The following is a 19,501-nucleotide window of genomic DNA, read 5'->3' on the forward strand; positions in this document are numbered from 1 at the left end:
AAGCGTCAGTTTGTGAATGAAGAAGCAGGAGAATGGCTGTCACTGCACAAATGTACAACAAAATATAGTTCATCATAGGAGAGCAAAGCTGCTGTGTACATGCACGCTGCCACTCTTGGGCACTTCAGCCCGAGGCCGTCCCATGTTAACCTCACTGCATGTCTTTGGACTGTGGGGGAAACCGGAGCACCCGGAGGAAACCCACACTGACACGGGGAGAACATGCAAACTCCACACAGAAAGGCCCCTGTTGGCCAGTGGGCCCGAACCCAGAACCTTCTTGCTGTGAGGCGACAGCGCTAACCACTACACCACCGTGCCACCATGGCAGATGGGACCAGGGAGGGTGAGTGGCCAAGTCAGTACACCTGTTGTCGATTAATGTTGTGTGTGTGTGTTTTACAGTAATGATGGAAGGTAGAAAAGGAGTGAGAGAGTGAAGAGAGAGGCTCTCTCCTGACCAGAGCACGGCTGCGTGTATGTGTCTGAGAGTGAGACTGTGAAACAAAGAAAAGCTGAAAAGCAAAAGAAGTCAAGAAAACCGCAAAATAAAATCTGCGTTCACCTCGTTTCCCGCCTGCCGCACTTCAGTATTCCACCCGCATCAGGGACATACCACCCTCACCACTCGGCAGCCATCTTGGTAATATTTTTGTGACGGATACATTACAGATTAAGGAATGTATTTATGGTGAAAACAGAAAAGTGATACGAGGGTCAGTTTTGAGCAGGGCTTTGAACCGGTTCAAGGAACGAAAATGAAAACCGGGAACTTTTTCTATTTCACATGGAACAGAAACGAAACCAGAAACTTTATTATTTTTTATGTTCCGGAACAGAAACGCTTATTAAAAATAATGGTAACCGGTTAATACCGGTTTTTATTTCGTTCCTCAAAGTTTCCGTAGCCTACAAATAAAAAAGTCATTCTTCTCCTGCGCAAGTTTCTATGACCCGCTGGGGTTCACTTCCTGTGTGACGTTCGCTGACTGAATGGAGAGAGCGGGAGGGTGGACTACTATCACGTCTCCACATCTTAAATAAGAGGTAAATATTGCAGTCTATCGTTATTCGAAAACGTCAATTTCAAACACGATATCAATATATTTGTCCACGTTAATGAGAGGCTCGCGAACATTAAATGACGTTAACCTCTGTTAGCCTATCAGTGCATAGGGCCTGACTAGCCTTTGGTAACACACTAAACGAATTCTCTTTCATTTTTGGCACTTTTTCTGTTTGTGTAGATGGGAAGACATACTGAGAATCCAAATCGCCAACATTTGAAATAATAATTGTTTTGAATTATTTCTTGTCTTATTTAATGAAGGTTGTAATAGAATTAGCCTACATTTGGCTTAAGCTGGATGAGACAGAGACATAATTTTATAGCCATTTGTTAAACAGCTGACAGGGAACGTAATTAACCGTTCCGGGAACGAAATTTTTTTTGTTCTAACCGGTTCGGGAACGTTTATTTAATGGTGGAACCCAAAACCGGAAATGTTAAAATTCTGTTTCTGTTCGGAACGAACCAATAGGAAAAAAATTCTGGTTCAAAGCCCTGGTTTGGATGGACTCTTGTTTCAAATCGCTGCATCTCTCAGAATGAACTTCTGCTACACTGGACTCATGATGCACACATCTACAAAAATCACCTTAATATACCAGTCTGACCTTGGTGGAGATTTCTAACATATATATATATACACACACACACACACACATACAGTGAGAGTACAACCCCGATTCCAAAAAAGTTGGGACAAAGTACAAATTGTAAATAAAAACGGAATGCAATAATTTACAAATCTCAAAAACTGATATTGTATTCACAATAGAACATAGACAACATATCAAATGTCGAAAGTGAGACATTTTGAAATTTCATGCCAAATATTGGCTCATTTGAAATTTCATGACAGCAACACATCTCAAAAAAGTTGGGACAGGGGCAATAAGAGGCTGGAAAAGTTAAAGGTACAAAAAAGGAACAGCTGGAGGACCAAATTGCAACTCATTAGGTCAATTGGCAATAGGTCATTAACATGACTGGGTATAAAAAGAGCATCTTGGAGTGGCAGCGGCTCTCAGAAGTAAAGATGGGAAGAGGATCACCAATCCCCCTAATTCTGCGCCGACAAATAGTGGAGCAATATCAGAAAGGAGTTCAACGGTGTAAAATTGCAAAGAGTTTGAACATATCATCATCTACAGTGCATAATATCATCAAAAGATTCAGAGAATCTGGAAGAATCTCTGCGTGTAAGGGTCAAGGCCGGAAAACCATACTGGGTGCCCGTGATCTTCGGGCCCTTAGACGGCACTGCATCACATCCAGGCATGCTTCTGTATTGGAAATCACAAAATGGGCTCAGGAATATTTCCAGAGAACATTATCTGTGAACACAATTCACCGTGCCATCCGCCGCTGCCAGCTAAAATTCTGTGGTTCAAAAAAGAAGCCGTATCTAAACATGATCCAGAAGCGTAGACGTCTTCTCTGGGCCAAGGCTCATTTAAAATGGACTGTGGCAAAGTGGAAAACTGTTCTGTGGTCAGATGAATCAAAATTTGAAGTTCTTTATGGAAATCAGGGACGCCGTGTCATTCGGACTAAAGAGGAGAAGGACGACCCGAGTTGTTATCAGCGCTCAGTTCAGAAGCCTGCATCTCTGATGGTATGGGGTTGCATTAGTGCGTGTGGCATGGGCAGCTTACACATCTGGAAAGACACCATCAATGCTGAAAGGTATATCCAGGTTCTAGAGCAACATATGCTCCCATCCAGACGACGTCTCTTTCAGGGAAGACCTTGCATTTTCCAACATGACAATGCCAAACCACATACTGCATCAATTACAGCATCATGGCTGCGTAGAAGAAGGGTCCGGGTACTGAACTGGCCAGCCTGCAGTCCAGATCTTTCACCCATAGAAAACATTTGGCGCATCATAAAACGGAAGATACGACAAAAAAGACCTGACAGTTGAGCAACTAGAATCCTACATTAGACAAGAATGGGTTAACATTCCTATCCCTAAACTTGAGCAACTTGTCTCCTCAGTCCCCAGACGTTTACAGACTGTTGTAAAGAGAAAAGGGGATGTCTCACAGTGGGAAACATGGCCTTGTCCCAACTTTTTTGAGATGTGTTGTTGTCATGAAATTTAAAAATCACCTAATTTTTCTCTTTAAATGATACATTTTCTCAGTTTAAACATTTGATATGTCATCGATGTTCTATTCTGAATAAAATATGGAATTTTGAAAGTTCCACATCATTGCATTCCGTTTTTATTTACAATTTGTACTTTGTCCCAACTTTTTTGGAATCGGGGTTGTAAAAAGTATTTGATCCCTTGCTGATTTTGTTGGTTTGCCCACTAATAAAGACATGATCATTCTATACTTTTAATGGTAAATGTATTCTAACATGGAGAGACAGAATATCAAAACGAAAATCCAGAAAATAACTTTAAAGAATATATTTTAATTGATTTGTATTTCATTGAGGGAAATAAGTATTTGATCCCTCTAGCCAAAAGCATTTAATACTTGGTGGCAAAGCCTTTGTTTGCAAGCACAGCGGACAGACGTTTGTTGTAGTTAACCACAAGGTTAGCATACACGTCAGGGGGAATTTTGGCCCACTCTTCTTTGCAGATCCTCTCTAAATCATTAAGGTTGGTGGGCTGTCGCTTGGCAACTCGGACCTTCAGCTCCCTCCATAGATTTTCGATTGGATTGAGGTCTGGAGACTGGCTGGGCCACTCCATGACCTTAATGTGGTTCTTCTTGAGCCACTCCTTTGTTGCCTTTGCTGTATGCTTCGGGTCGTTGTCATGTTGGAAGACCCAACCACGGCCCATTTTCAACTTCCTGGCAGAGGGGAGGAGGTTGTCCCTCAGGACTGCACGGTACATGGCTCCATCCATCTTCCCACTGATGCGGTGAAGTAGCCCTGTGCCCTTGGCAGAGAAACACCCCCAAAACATAATGCTTCCACCTCTGTGCTTGATGGTGGGCACAGTGTTCCTGGGGTCATAGGCAGCATTTTTCTTCCTCCACACATGACGAGTACAGTTTAGGCCAAATAGTTCAATTTTGGTCTCGTCTGACCACAGAACCTTCTCCCAATCACTTTGTACATCTTTGAGGTGATCATTGGCATACTTTAGGCGGGCCTCCACATGTGCCTTCTTAAGCAGGGGTACCTTTCGGGCACTGCAGGATTTTAATCCATTACGGCGCAAAGTGTTGCCAATTGTTTTCCTGGTGACTGTGGTCCCAGCTGCCTTGAGGTCATTCACTAACTCCCGCTGTGTGGTTGCAGGCCGATTTCTCACAGTTCTCATGATCATTGCCACCCCACGAGGTGAAATCTTCTGTGGAGCACCAGACCGAGGTCTACTGATGGTCATGTTATACTTCTTAAATTTTCTCACAATTGCACCAATGGTTGTTACTTTAATACCCAGCATCTTGCTAATGTTTTTGTAGCCCATTCCAGATTTGTGCAGGTCAACAATCCTGTCTCTGAGGTCCTGAGAGAGTTCTTTGGTCTTACCCATGTTGGAGAGTTTGGAATCTGTCTGATTGTCTGATTCTGTGAACAGGTGTCCTTCATACAGGTGATTAGTTAGAACAGGTGTCTTCAATTCAGGTAACAAGTTGATTGGGAGTGTCTAACTGGTCTGTGAAAGCCAGAACTTCTAATGCATACTAGGGGATCAAATACTTATTTCCCTCAATGAAATACAAATCAATTAAAATATATTCTTTAAAGTTTTTTTCTGGATTTTCGTTTTGATATTCTGTCTCTCCATGTTAGAATACATTTACCATTAAAAGTATGGAATGATCATGTCTTTATTAGTGGGCAAACCAACAAAATCAGCAAGGGATCAAATACTTTTTACTCTCACTGTATATATGTGTGTGTGTGTGTGTGTGTGTGTGTGTGTGTGTGTGTGTGTGTGTGTGTGTGTGCGCGTGATCTCACCGTGGACACTTGGGAAATATCAGCCCTGATGTGCACGACATCCTCCTGCAGCAGTCTCTGCTGGTAGGCGATTTTCTCAGCATGGGCCGGCTGATCCCGGTACTGTTCCATCTGCTGACGGGACACATCCAGAACTGACTCCAACTTATCCTACAGTCAGAGAGAGAGAGAGAGAGAGAGAGAGAGAGAGAGATCTGTCTAGACATTGCATCTAATATCCACAAAACTCATCATCTCCTTCTCAGTGATTATCAGAGTTTAATTTATCCTTTAGAAAGTGCAAAAGCTTCCAGATGCTTTATGGGTGTGTACAGTGTTTAAATATCGCTGTTCGATTTATGGTAAAATTATTAAAACAGCGATGGTAAAATCTTTCAACACAGAAATGTGATTAAAAATAAGATTAAGATTTCCAGTCGTACAGCACTCGTGTTTTCCCCGTGTTGATTTTCCAGGACAGTTTATCAGATTGATCAACTGGATTCACTTTTATGAATTTCATGAAAACTGTGTAGAAATGATTAACATTTGTAACGTAAATTAGTATCAGACTTTTTGTTGTTAATATAAAATCATAACACATACATTTTATATATATATATATATATATATATATATATATATATATATATATATATATAAAACCTGAAGCTGATCATTACAATTTTTTAAAATAAAGTAATTAATTAAAAAAGATTAATGATATGTATTAATTAAATTCATTTTAAAAAAGTATGCTATTGTTAATAATGATTTTTTTTTTTTTTTTGCATTTAACATTTCCTAACCGATAATCTAAACGTGACCTAAGACAATCAAGACGTCATCATGTGTATCATGAGTTCTTCAGTCTTTTACTTGTTTTGGTGCTAAACTTATTTCAGGATTATATTATTGCATATAAAATCTAAAATGTTAATGCTGCATTACTGAATTAAATCAGTGCTTGGGTAGAAATGTAAAGAGTGAGACCTTGTCCTCTTTGAGCGTGCGGATCTTCATCTCCAGCTCCTGAAGGATTTTGTCTTGTTCACACAATCTGCTCAGCTTCACCTTAAAAAGAATTGAATAAACGGAAATAAAACACAAGCAGCTCTGAAACCTTGACACACACGCGAGAGAGAGAGAGAGAGAGAGAGAGAAAGCAAGTGCTTGGGTCCTTTTTTTTTCTCCTCCTTTTGTCATTACCATAAAACCCAGAAAACACAAATCTCCTCATGACAATTCTGGTGATATTATACTGCAGAACAAACAAACAGACTGCAAAAATTGGGTTAAACACACACACACACACACAAAGCAAGGCAGAAAAGCCGAGTTTATAGACTTTTCACCCTGCGCTCTGTTTATTATGCCGTCCAATGAATTATTAAGCTGTTGTTAGTTTACTGCGTGATATTGTTGCTTTAACAGCATTAAAAATTCACGACTGCCAAAAAACCCACCAGCAAAATTCTTATAAATTGTTAAACTGGAACAATGTTTAATGATGAAAAGCTGAGCATTTCAGATTATTTACCTCCAATCAGACCGAAAGCGGTGAAAGAGAACAAACACAGAGAGAAAATACAAAAATCAAACGGAAAAATGTATGAGCTTAAAATATATTTTTAAAAAATTCCCGCTGCGTGTATGTGGTGGTTTTTTCTTAATACATTGAGAGAAAATAACAGCAGCGTGTCAATACTTTCCATTTCATCAGTGAGTTTCGAATCCCTGTGTTTATCTCAGCACAATACTGAAGACGAACTCGACCATGCTCTCACTGCTGTTGTTGTATTTAAAAAAAAAAAAGAATGGAAAGAATCAAAAGAAATGGTTAAAGGAGTGAAAATAAAGAGATGTGAAATTGTCACTTACGTCAGCGTCGCTTTCGGCGATTTTGACCGGCCGTGGAGGTCTACTGTCCTTCAGCATGTCCCGTCCGGTGACCTGTTAAACCCCACGTGAGGAAAACATGTCAGGAACAACGCACTGTGCTTTAAGAATAAATAATAATGCAGAGTCACTGGTACCAAAAAAAAGGACTATTTTCCTTTTTAACAGCACCTCCCTGTGTGTTTTATTCCTCCTTATATCTCCTCAGCAAGTTCCACAACAGCAGCAAATGTAACTATAAATGCTTAAGTGTTATGCATCATTATTTAATGAATATAAATTGTAAACGTCTGACAAATTGCTGTGCTATAAAAGGAATAACACCACTGAGCTCTACGTAGAAATCCGGAGCGCTCATAGGCTCATCAGAGTGAAGCCATTTGGCCGCCATCTTACCACTCACATCTCAGAGCGGAAGGGTTATTTAGGCTACTGGAAGCTACACAAAACTGGACAAGTTATGTAGATGGTAAGGAAAATTACAAGAAGAATGCCTGCACGTGCAGCAGTGACGTGTACAAACCGTCAAGTCAAAGGCTGTGGACGGGACGAACATTTCACCTGTGAGTATTGATAGCGTGTAATCATTTTTACACAGCGCTGTTCGCCTGGACCTCCTATAGAGAGCGTGCACGTGATGTCACGAGGTCACGAGATATTTGTTTATCTGCCATCTTGGACGGCAAGGCCGCGCATAGAACTTAGACGAACCCGTTCTAATTATCAAGTGTGTGGGAGTAGATCTTTCGAGAATGGTTATATCTTGTTCAGCATTTGGTTGTACCAATAGACAGGGCCAAAAGGAGGGCGTGTCATTTTATAGATTCCCCGCAGACGAGGAGAGACGCGCAAAATGGGTGTCCGCTGTGCGAAGAGAAAACTGGTACCCCAGTTCTACCAGCCGAATTTGTAGTGAACACTTCATATCAGGTAGGTGTAATCTTCTAATTCGATACTCCTAGTACATCTGTTAAGTTGATTTTCAGATTGAATGATAACTGCATACTTAGAAACTAGACAGTACAGTGTTTGTGGCCGTCAGTCCGCTTGATCTCTAACGTACATATTTACAACCCTGTCATTATCTGGAACTGAGTTTAGATTTCGAACATTCTTACGATAAAACGTCCTGCATAGTCTCTTTATGATAAACGTCTTAATGCCACTTACCCGTGAGGTTATCAAGTAGACGTTCTTCTTCGGAACCTTCCAGAGGTATAGTTGGGATACCCATCCCGCAACAAAATATTTATAAGCTTCCAGGCTCTTGTAAGCTTTGAGGGCTTTGCCAGTGTAACACGATTCACGGTTAACAAGAAAATTGTAAATGTCGTGGTAGGCCAGATCGGGCAAATCGCCGGCACCGCAGCTCCGAATTTCCCTGAACAAGGAGTTGTACGGATCTGCAATCCCCAACCTGGAACACTTTTCCACGTAACGCTGCCTCACGTCACCTTCAAGATGCTGAACAAACTTAGACAAGTTATCGCGCGATGTAGATGGGGTATTTTCCGAATTTTCTTGGGGATTACTCCCTGGATCCATTACGCTCGCACAAGGTAAACAATCCTGAAGTCGTCCAATATGGCGGAGTAAACACGGACGGGTCACGTGACTGCACATCCTCTATAGCATTTTATGATGGTCTGCAAGAGCCAAAGGAAAAAAAACAAACAGAAAATGTGTCTCATCGTCTTTGTTTTCGTTGACAATCTGACATTGATATCTGGGATGAACTCTGTGACTGTCAGATTTTCGATGGAAATGTCCCAGACTGGATCAAAGTCAAAGTCTAGACATGTTTGATACTGAATGTGAGAGCTCAAACTCAACGGCTCAAATTCAGAAAGAAAAATAAATGGAGTAAATTAGCCTCAGGAGCCTGAATGAAAGAAGGACCATCGCCTGAGGCAGAAATGGCAGTGAGGGATGTAAATAAAAAGAGAGATGTTAATATTCGAGTTTGGTCAGGAGTTATTTTCATTGACCTCAGGCGAAGCACAGTTGATAATGTAGATGATCTACACGTCACACCCATTTGGACAAATTGACAAAATGGACATGATTGTCCGTTTTAATGACATGATTTTAAATTAAATTAAGTATATTGATGACTACTCTTAAATCAGGGTTGGTCAAATTTCCTGGTCAACGGCAAACTTTCCGGACGGCATCCGATTTCATGTACAAAAGAAAACAAGAGTGCTCCGAAAGCGCAAGATCCCCTGCTGGCAACTCGGCCATAATTCTGGTAAAATGCGACTGAATTGAACGGAATTGCAATAGGCATATTACCAACCTATAAAAAAAAGAATCCTGTCAAGTTTGGTGAAATTCCTCCACAAATTGTGAGAGGAGTTGATTTCAGAAGAACGTACAGTGGGGCAAAAAAGTATTTAGTCAGTCACCAATTGTGCAAGTTCTCCCACTTAAAAAGATGAGAGAGGCCTGTAATTTTCATCATAGGTACACTTCAACTATGAGAGACAAAATGAGAAAAAAAAATCCAGAAAATCACATTGTCTGATTTTTAAAGAATTTATTTGCAAATTATGGTGGAAAATAAGTATTTGGTCAATAACAAAAGTTCATCTCAATACTTTGTTATATACCCTTTGTTGGCAATGACAGAGGTCAAACGTTTTCTGTAAGTCTTCACAAGGTTTTCACACACTGTTGCTGGTATTTTGGCCGATTCCTCCATGCAGATCTCCTCTAGAGCAGTGATGTTTTGGGGCTGTCGCTGGGCAACACGGACTTTCAACTCCCTCCAAAGATTTTCTATGGGGTTGAGATCTGGAGACTGGCGAGGCCACTCCAGGACCTTGAAATGCTTCTTACGAAGCCACTCCTTCGTTGCCCGGGCGGTGTGTTTGGGATCATTGTCATGCTGAAAGACCCAGCCACGTTTCATCTTCAATGCCCTTGCTGATGGAAGGAGGTTTTCACTCAAAATCTCACGATACATGGCCCCATTCATTCTTTCCTTTACACGGATCAGTCGTCCTGGTCCCTTTGCAGAAAAACAGCCCCAAAGCATGATGTTTCCACCCCCATGCTTCACAGTAGGTATGGTGTTCTTTGGATGCAACTCAGCATTCTTCCTCCTCCAAACACAACAAGTTGAGTTTTTTACCAAAAAGTTCTATTTTGGTTTCATCTGACCATATGACATTCTCCCAATCCTCTTCTGGATCATCCAAATGCTCTCTAGCAAACTTCAGACGGGCCTGGACATGTACTGGCTTAAGCAGGGGGACACGTCTGGCACTGCAGGATTTGAGTCCCTGGCAGCGTAGTGTGTTACTGATGGTAGCCTTTGTTACTTTGGTCCCAGCTCTCTGCAGGTCATTCACTAGGTCCCCCCGTGTGGTTCTGGGATTTTTGCTCACCGTTCTTGTGATCATTTTGACCCCATGGGGTGAGATCTTGCGTGGAGCCCCAGATCGACGGAGATTATCAGTGGTCTTGTATGTCTTCCATTTTCTAATAATTGCTCCCACAGTTGATTTCTTCACACCAAGCTGCTTACCTATTGCAGATTCAGTCTTCCCAGCCTGGTGCAGGTCTACAATTTTGTTTCTGGTGTCCTTTGACAGCTCTTTGGTCTTGGCCATAGTGGAGTTTGGAGTGTGACTGTTTGAGGTTGTGGACAGGTGTCTTTTATACTGATAACGAGTTCAAACAGGTGCCATTAATACAGGTAACGAGTGGAGGACAGAGGAGCCTCTTAAAGAAGTTGTTACAGGTCTGTGAGAGCCAGAAATCTTGCTTGTTCGTAGGTGACCAAATGCTTATTTTACCGAGGAATTTACCAATTAATTCATTAAAAATCCTACAATGTGATTTCCTGGATTCTTTCCCCCCATTCTGTCTCTCATAGTTGAAGTGTACCTATGATGAAAATTACAGGCCTCTCTCATCTTTTTAAGTGGGAGAACTTGCACAATTGGTGACTGACTAAATACTTTTTTGCCCCACTGTACACCCTCATGAAATTGTCAAAGTACAAGTTATTTAATCAAGGGTCAAAACTCTGGGGAAATTTTTCACAAACAAAATTAAATCGCAATATGCGTATTACCATCATATAACAAGGCCTTTTACCAAGCTTCGTGAAATTCCTCCAAAAATTGTGAGAGGAGTTGATTTCAGAGGTGAGCACCCTTCCCAGGACGGACAGATGGATGGACAGACATCGCCACGACATAATCCCCCTTCGGGCCTCTCAGCCGGCAGGGGATAAAAAGTCAGGAAATACTTTTACTGGGGCAAATTTGATCGGATACAACGGTTTAACACACAAGCCAAATACACACGATGTGAGCGGTAAGATGGCGGCCAGATGGCTTCACTTGTCTCTACAGCGGGGAATGGGCTCTGAGCTCTCCAGATTTTTACGTAGAGCTCAGTAAATAACACACTATTACAGGACAATGATAAAAATTCAACATCTTTTCAAGTAAATCTGCTTCAACACAAGCACCCTGTCGTTGATTATTTAACTATGACAGCATGACACTGGGCTGCACGGTGGTGTAGTGGTTAGCGCTGTCTCCTCACAGCAAGAAGGTCCGGGTTCGAGCCCCGTGGCTGGCGAGGGCCTTTCTGTGCGGAGTTTGCATGTTCTCCCCGTGTCCGCGTGGGTTTCCTCCGGGTGCTCCGGTTTCCCCCACAGTCCAAAGACATGCAGGTTAGGTTAACTGGTGACTCTAAATTGAGCGTAGGTGTGAATGTGAGTGTGAATGGTTGTCTGTGTCTATGTGTCAGCCCTGTGATGACCTGGCGACTTGTCCAGGGTGTACCCCGCCTTTCGCCCGTAGTCAGCTGGGATAGGCTCCAGCTCGCCCGCGACCCTGTAGAACAGGATAAAGCGGCTAGAGATGATGAGATGAGCATGACACTGAGTGTTTTATGTCACAATCAAAGCTAAACATTGATTTATTTCTTGCAGAATTTGTTTTCCGGCGAAGAAAAATCTCTCATGGAACAAAAGGGTTTTTTTTTTATTTTAATTTTTTTTTTTTAAAGACAGGCGTTTGTAGATATTTGTTTTTGTTCTTCTTAAACTTCACCGTACCACTGTTGGCTCCTTTAACAGCTGGATTTCTGTCTCACTTTAAATTATTTTGATTAAAAAAAAAAACCCTGACAACGATGTACTTCCATATATTCAAACGAGATGCGCGGCACTGAGAGGAGTTTTCTCAGATCATTGTGAAGCAAATCGACGAGTGCTGCTTTGATTGAATGCATTTTTTTCCCACTCAACTGAAACGACAATAAAAGATGAGGTCATGCAGGATCAAAAGAAAAAAAAAAATCTCCAAGCTGTGAATGCGTTTGTCAGAGGTGTAGGTTGAACCAATAATCACAAGTTAAAGTATTTTCAAAGTATGCACCCAAGTATTTGAGAGACTTCAAATATTAAAGGGCCTTTTTTTTTTTTTTTTAAATGCCGGTGATGACAATGACGGTTGCTGCATCTCGGCACGTGGCAAATATGCGACTGTTTAAGATTTTGCAGGTGAAAAAAATGACAATTATTTGACATTTGATTTGAAGACAGGGACCATTTTCACAGTCAGTCAATAAGAAGTGGGACCAAATATGTTTGCAAACATGACGTGATGAAAGAAAGAGAATGAAAAAAAATGGATTCAAAGGCAATTAAGAGCAAAGGCTTTAGAAGCATGACGAAAAAAGGGTAGAGAGAAAAAGAAAAGGAAAATTCATTCAATAGGAGCTTTTCAACATCTCTGACCTTCAATTCCATTGGACAACAACGCCGAGACGAGCTGTGCAGCACAGAGAACATTACTCTGGCATACATTCACACTTAACGGTCAATATTTGTCCTTTCACTTATACATTCACTTTTCAGTGTGCAGAATACTGATCTGGGATCAGTACCAACTCAGCTGTCTGACAGGAAATTCACAATAATCGTGCGTGCTTTAAGACTTTAACAATAACAATAACAGCCTTAACGTTAATCGAGCACTGAAAGCTGGCGAGCATGACGTCGTCCTGCAGGGGAACGGGACGAGACGAGACGAGACGCCACAGAACCAGAGACACAAACAGGTAAAAACGAATGTGGAAAATAAAGAATTTCACCTTCAGGTCAAGATACTCCAGGTCCTTCTTCAGCTGCATGTACGTATCATCTGCCTTTATATAGGGAAACAAGAAGCAGGTCACATGACAGAAAGTTGTAAAGAATACAGGACATGCTACACAGACACTGGCGCATCTCAATCAAGCTTATTACATTTAATATTATTACAAAATATTGGGTTTTTTCTTTTTTTGGGGGGTGGAGTGAATGGGAGGAGCATTTTACTCAAACCTGGTTAATTATGCTGCTGTTTGATAAAAATTATCGAGCGGCGGCTACAGTTATCGACAGTCCATAATTATCGACACCTCTTCAGATTTACCAATAAAAACAATTTTACAAACGCAAATTTCAGTTACAACAGTTATTATTGGTTAATTAATCAACTGGAAGACCCGCCCCCCCTTGATCTTGTTGTCTGATGACGCAACTCGTTACCTGAATTTACCTGATGGAATTTTTTTCAGCACGATCAGCAATTTTTCGGGAAACCCGGACGTTATCATCACAGGTAAGCATGGTGGAAAGATCATGGACATGAGTTTACTGATCAAATTCACCAATGTTTCATGAACTTGTCGAAACCTACTTTGTTTCTTACTCTTTCATTTGACAGTCGCCATTTTCCATCTAATCACGCGTTTGAGAAATCACGTGAGGTGTTGATAATAGTGATCACTTTCACCGGTGTCCACAGTTATCGACACCCTGTGGAATTAAGTGACATTTACAACTGTTATGGATCAATCTTTGTGTAACATTTTTGAATTAGATGAAGTACTTTTTTTTAAAAAAAAATAATAATAAAAGGTGCTGTTAATTTATAATTTTTTTTTCCCGATTCATAACAGAATGAAATGTTTATAGAGTATTTGGAATCCTGTTGCAATAAATAGAATTAGACCAGAATTAAATTCCTAGCATATAAAACATTACATGCTTGACATTTGTTTTTGGTTTTTTTTTTGCAGTTTGTTGTAAATATCTACCATATATTACAATATCAGTAGACATTTTATATTTTGGTTTGAGAAATGACCTGCGACCTTTGACCTGGAATTTCATGTGGTTACAATGTCGATTCCCTGTTGACATTTATTGGGAAACGACAAAACTAGAAATTAAATACAAACAACGAATGATTAACAAAATATGATCTACGAAAATCCTTCGAAAGTGGGCAGAAAGTGGAACAAAAAGATTTTCTGACGCAGGTTAAACATTATCAGTTCATCTGTTTACAAACATTAGAATTACTTCCTCATTTACGTAAACACTGATGTACACTACCGTTCAAAAGTTTGGGGTCACCCAGACAATTTTGTGTTTTTTCCATGAAAAGTCACACTTTTATTTACCACCATAAGTTGTAAAATGAATAGAAAATATAGTCGAGACATTTTTCTGGCCATTTTGAGCATTTAATCGACCCCACAAATGTGATGCTCCAGAAACTCAATCTGCTCAAAGGAAGGTCAGTTTTATAGCTTCTCTAAAGAGCTAAACTGTTTTCAGCTGTGCTAACATGATTGTACAAGGGTTTTCTAATCATCCATTAGCCTTCTGAGGCAATGAGCAAACACATTGTACCATTAGAACACTGGAGTGAGAGTTGCTGGAAATGGGCCTCTATACACCTATGGAGATATTGCACCAAAAACCAGACATTTGCAGCTAGAATAGTCATTTACCACATTAGCAATGTATAGAGTGGATTTCTGATTAGTTTAAAGTGATCTTCATTGAAAAGAACAGTGCTTTTCTTTCAAAAATAAGGACATTTCAAAGTGACCCCAAACTTTTGAACGGTAGTGTATTTATATAAAAGATATTTTTTACTAAATATAAGTAGATGTAAAACAAATTTTAAATAAAAACTATGGTTTGTTAACTTAATACCACATACCGATCTTTTTTTTTAAATAAATAATCATCTAGATGTCGATAATTGTGAAAAGGTGTCACATGATCTGACACACTAAGTAATCGGGAATCAACTTTTTTTTTTCCAGTGGAAGTTTGAGTAATCATTCATGCACAATTTACGTACTGAATGTCTTTTCTAGTTTTGCAACGGCCAAAAGATCGTTAAGGTGTCAATAATTGTAGCTGCTGCTCTATTTCTTATGATTTTAGTTTTTACTTTAAACTGAATCCTGACTTTCCAATTACAAAAATTTCCATTCATACATCATTCCTACAAAGCAAAGTTATCATCTGTAGAACACTGCACTGCCAAAAAACGAAAACTGAATTTGAGGAGAAAATGACTCAATACTAGTGAAATTATCTTACTGCATGGACCAATATTTTTACTTGATAAGACATCTTTAATAAGTTGGTTGCAGTCTAGAACTAGGTTTAATAATCTCAGAATTGGTGTCTTTTATTCTTCTTATAGGAAATGCTAGATCGTTTCAACTATTTTCAAGATATTTTCACTTGCTAAGACATCATTTTTTGCAGTGTGTACATTATAATATAGCCATGTGCAAAAGTTTGCACCCCTCAAAAGAAAAAAAAAAGTGTAGGTCTATTTTAGCAAAAACACAAACTTTTAAAATACAACCCCAAATCAGAGAGGAAAAAAAAGTTGGGACGGTCTGGAAAATGCAAATTAAAAACAAAAAAAATTAAAACCCTGTGATTTGTAAATGTACTTTGACTTGTATTTCATTGCAGACAGAATGAACAAGATTTTTCATGTTTTCTTGGTCAACTTCATTTCATTTCTTAATATCCATCCATTCCTGCGTTTCAGTCCTGCAACACATTCCAAAAAAAGTTGAGACGGGGAAATGTAGGGCAAGTAATGAGGTAAAACAATTAAATAATGATGTGATTTGCAACAGGTGACTGTAATCATTATTTGGGACAAAATCAGTCTCCAGGAAAGGCCGAGTCTTTGACGAGTAAAGACGGGCCGAGGATCTCCAGTTTGTCAACAAATGTGTGAGAAAAATAGTAAAATGTTCAAAACCAATGTTCCTCAAAGAAAGATATGAAGGGATTTGGATATTTCACTCTATGGTGCTTAATATCATTAAATGATTGAAGGAATCTGGAGGAATTTCGGTTTGTAAAGGGCTCAAGCCTAATCTGAACCCCCGTGATCTCCGATCCCTCACTGCATCAAGAACCGTCATTTCATCTACAGTTGATAGAACCACATGGGCTCAGGATTACTTTGACAAACCTTTGTCAGTCTACAATACGGAGTTACATCCACAAACACCAGTTAAAACTTTACTGTGCAAAAAGGAAGTCTTATGTTAACTGTGTCCAGAAGCGCCGTCGACTTCTCTGGGCTCGGAGGCGTCTGGGATGGACCATCACACAGTGGGAATGGGTACGTGGTCAGAAGAATCAGCATTCCAGGTCTTTTTTGGAAGAAATGGACACCGGGTGCTCTGAAGACGAAAAGGACCATCCAGACTGTTACCAGGAGCAAGTCCAAAAGCCAGGGTGTGTCATGGTATGGGGTTGGGTCAGTGTCCTTGGCAAAGGTAACTTATACTTCTGTGATGGAGCGTTAATGCAGAAAAGTACACCGAGATTTTGGAGAAACATCTGCTGCCTTCAAGACGTCACCTTTTCCAGGGAGATTTCAACAAGACAATGCAAAACCACATTCTGCTCACATTACAAAGGCGTGGCTGTGGAAGAAGAGGGCGTGTCCCCTCTGTCCCCAATAGAGAATGTGTGGAGAATTTAGAAATGAAAAATATGACCATGACAAACCAACTTTTGATTTCAGGCTGTATTAATAAATTAATATCCCAAGACAACATAAAGCAAATGTTTTGCCATGATCCTCTAAAGAAGGAAATGCTACACTTATTATAATCATTTCTACTTATTTTATATCCAAAACATGAGAAGATCCAAATATTTAGATTGGAGAGGGTTGCAAACTTTTGCACAGATGCTGATGGCTCATGTAGAAAACAGTGCATGTGTTTAATATTAATGTAGAGAAAGTAAAAATTAAAAACTGAAACAGGCAGTCAGGTGATACAGGTGATATTTTTCCCCAAAGATTTCCTATTTTAGCCTCTAAAGCATGTTTAGTTAATTAATTATGTTTTTTTAATAAAGTTAAATTTATTTAAATCACAAATACAGCTATTTCAAAACCGTATAACATTTAACTTTGTGAATGCAGGCACGCGACACAATCAACATGCTTGAAAGCAACCACAGTGCAAGACATCATTCTGAAAGTCTTGTAAAAAAATGAATAAACAAATAAATAAATACATTTTTAATAACGCAAAAGGCATAGAATTTTTTTTCACAACAGTCCAAGCCATGGTTCATTCTCCATCCATGCCAGATACTGCTATTGCCATTAAATCACAGCAATGACATCACAACCCACAAAGCACAGACGAGCACACGAGGGGGGGAGAGAGAGAGTGGGGGGGAGGGGATTAAAAAAAAAAAGCCATGATGCAACAGGGTGTGATCTGGTTTAAGGACCTTCTGACCCCCATGACCTCTGACCCTCTAACCTGCAGGCTGGGACCTGAGAGGTCGTCGTTGTGGAGGTGAGCAAAGGTGTCGGCCATCTTGGCCTGGTGTCTCCTGAGCTGGACAAGGAGCAGGGTCAGCTCCTCTGGCTGCAGAGCAGTATAAGGAGAGAGCGCTGGTTCAGGACGTGACCCTGAGGTCACAGGGACCAAAATCAGGAGCAGAAGATCCTGACTTTATATGCCACCTCATGCAGCACCTCACAGACCACCTGATACACCACACCACAGACCACCCAATACACCACCTCACAGATCATCCGGTACACCACTTCACAGACCATCCTGTACACCCCGTACACCACCCCACAGACCATCCTGTACACCACCTCACAGACCATCCTGTACACCACCCCACAGACCATCCTGTACACCACCTCACAGACCATCCTGTACACCACCCCACAGACCATCCTGTACACCCTGTACACCACCCCACAGACCATCCTGTACACCACCCCACAGACCATCCTGTACACCACCCCACAGACCATCCTGTACACCACCCCACAGACCATCCTGTACACCACCCCACAGACCATCCTGTACACCACCCCACAGACCATCCTGTACACCCCGTACACCATCCCACAGACCATCCTGTACACCATCCCACAGACCATCCTGTACACCACCCCACAGACCACTCCATACACAACCTCATACAACAACTCATAGACCATCTCATACACCACTTCATAGACAACCTCAGACACTACCCCACAGACCATCCTGTACACCCCGTACCCCACCCCACAGACCATCCTGTACACCACCCCACAGACCATCTGATACACCACCCCACAGACCATCCGATACACCACCCCACAGACCATCCTGTACACCACCCCACAGACCATCCTGTACACCACCCCACAGACCATCCTGTACACCACCCCACAGACCATCCTGTACACCACCCCACAGACCATCCTGTACACCACCCCACAGACCACCCCACAGACCATCCTGTACTCCCCGTATACCACCCCACAGACCATCCTGTACACCACCCCACAGACCATCCTGTACACCACCCCACAGATCACCTGATACACCACTCCACAGACCATCCTGTACTCCCCGTACACCACCCCACAGACCACTCCATACACAACCTCATACAACAACTCATAGACCATCTCATACACCACTTCATAGACAACCTCAGACACCACCTCATATGCAACCTCACTGACCACCTCACAGACATCATCGACAACCTCACTGACCTCAGACATCAGACAACCTCACTGACCACCTCATGGACAACTTCATCGAAACCTCTGACAACTTCCTACACCACCGTACAGACCATCTCATACATCACCTCAGACACTACCTCACAGGCACCACCTAGTAGACCACTGACACCACCTCACAGACAACCACAGACATCCTTAGACACCACCTCACAGACAACCTCACAGACATCCTCAGACACCACCTCACAGACAACCTCACAGACATCCTCAGATACCACCTCACAGAAAATCTTGTTCACCACCACATAGACCACTTCTGAGACAACCTCATGTACAACGTCACTGACCACCTCATACACCACCTCAAACTACCTCATAGACCACCTCAACTCTATTCTACACCTCTTAATTAACTCACAACCCTTAGTATATAATATCTCCCAAAATAAAATTTAAAAAACAAACAAACAAAAAAGACAGAAGACATGTTACTGTTGACGCACCGTTTTTCCGTGTAAGCTCGGAGCACTGACGGTGTGTGTGATGTAGCCCATCGTCGGCATCGATCTTCTGTCTATTGATACCGGCTATGAAGGTAAAAAAATTAAAAATAAATAAAATAAAAGAAGAAACATACATTACGAATAAACAATACAAGTTTATTATTATACAGCTACAGGAGATTTCTGGTCTTAAATTTGACAATTTTACAAACTATATTTTTGTAGTTTATTACTTTTTTGAATTTCTTTTTTCTGTT

The 19,501-nt window shown here is 41.0% G+C and overlaps 1 protein-coding gene across 10 annotated transcripts in view; it reads right to left on the reverse strand.

The window, feature by feature from the left end:
• The window catches only part of plekha7b (pleckstrin homology domain containing, family A member 7b), a 248,422-nt gene that overhangs the window by 39,238 nt on the left and 189,683 nt on the right, over window positions 1–19,501 (reverse strand). For 9 of the 10 annotated variants that reach the window (XM_060940787.1, XM_060940779.1, XM_060940780.1 and 6 more), the window contains 5 exons: window positions 19,245–19,328; window positions 13,004–13,057; window positions 6,866–6,937; window positions 5,978–6,058; window positions 5,006–5,155 (listed from right to left, as the gene is read on the reverse strand). In XM_060940787.1, the coding sequence (XP_060796770.1) occupies window positions 5,006–5,155; window positions 5,978–6,058; window positions 6,866–6,937; window positions 13,004–13,057; window positions 19,245–19,328 (441 nt within the window). The remainder of the gene's footprint in view (window positions 1–5,005; window positions 5,156–5,977; window positions 6,059–6,865; window positions 6,938–13,003; window positions 13,058–19,244; window positions 19,329–19,501) is intronic. The other variant, XM_060940781.1, reaches the window with a different exon arrangement.

The sequence above is a fragment of the Neoarius graeffei genome, chromosome 15 (genome assembly GCF_027579695.1).
Source record: "Neoarius graeffei isolate fNeoGra1 chromosome 15, fNeoGra1.pri, whole genome shotgun sequence".
Classification (NCBI taxonomy): domain Eukaryota; kingdom Metazoa; phylum Chordata; class Actinopteri; order Siluriformes; family Ariidae; genus Neoarius; species Neoarius graeffei.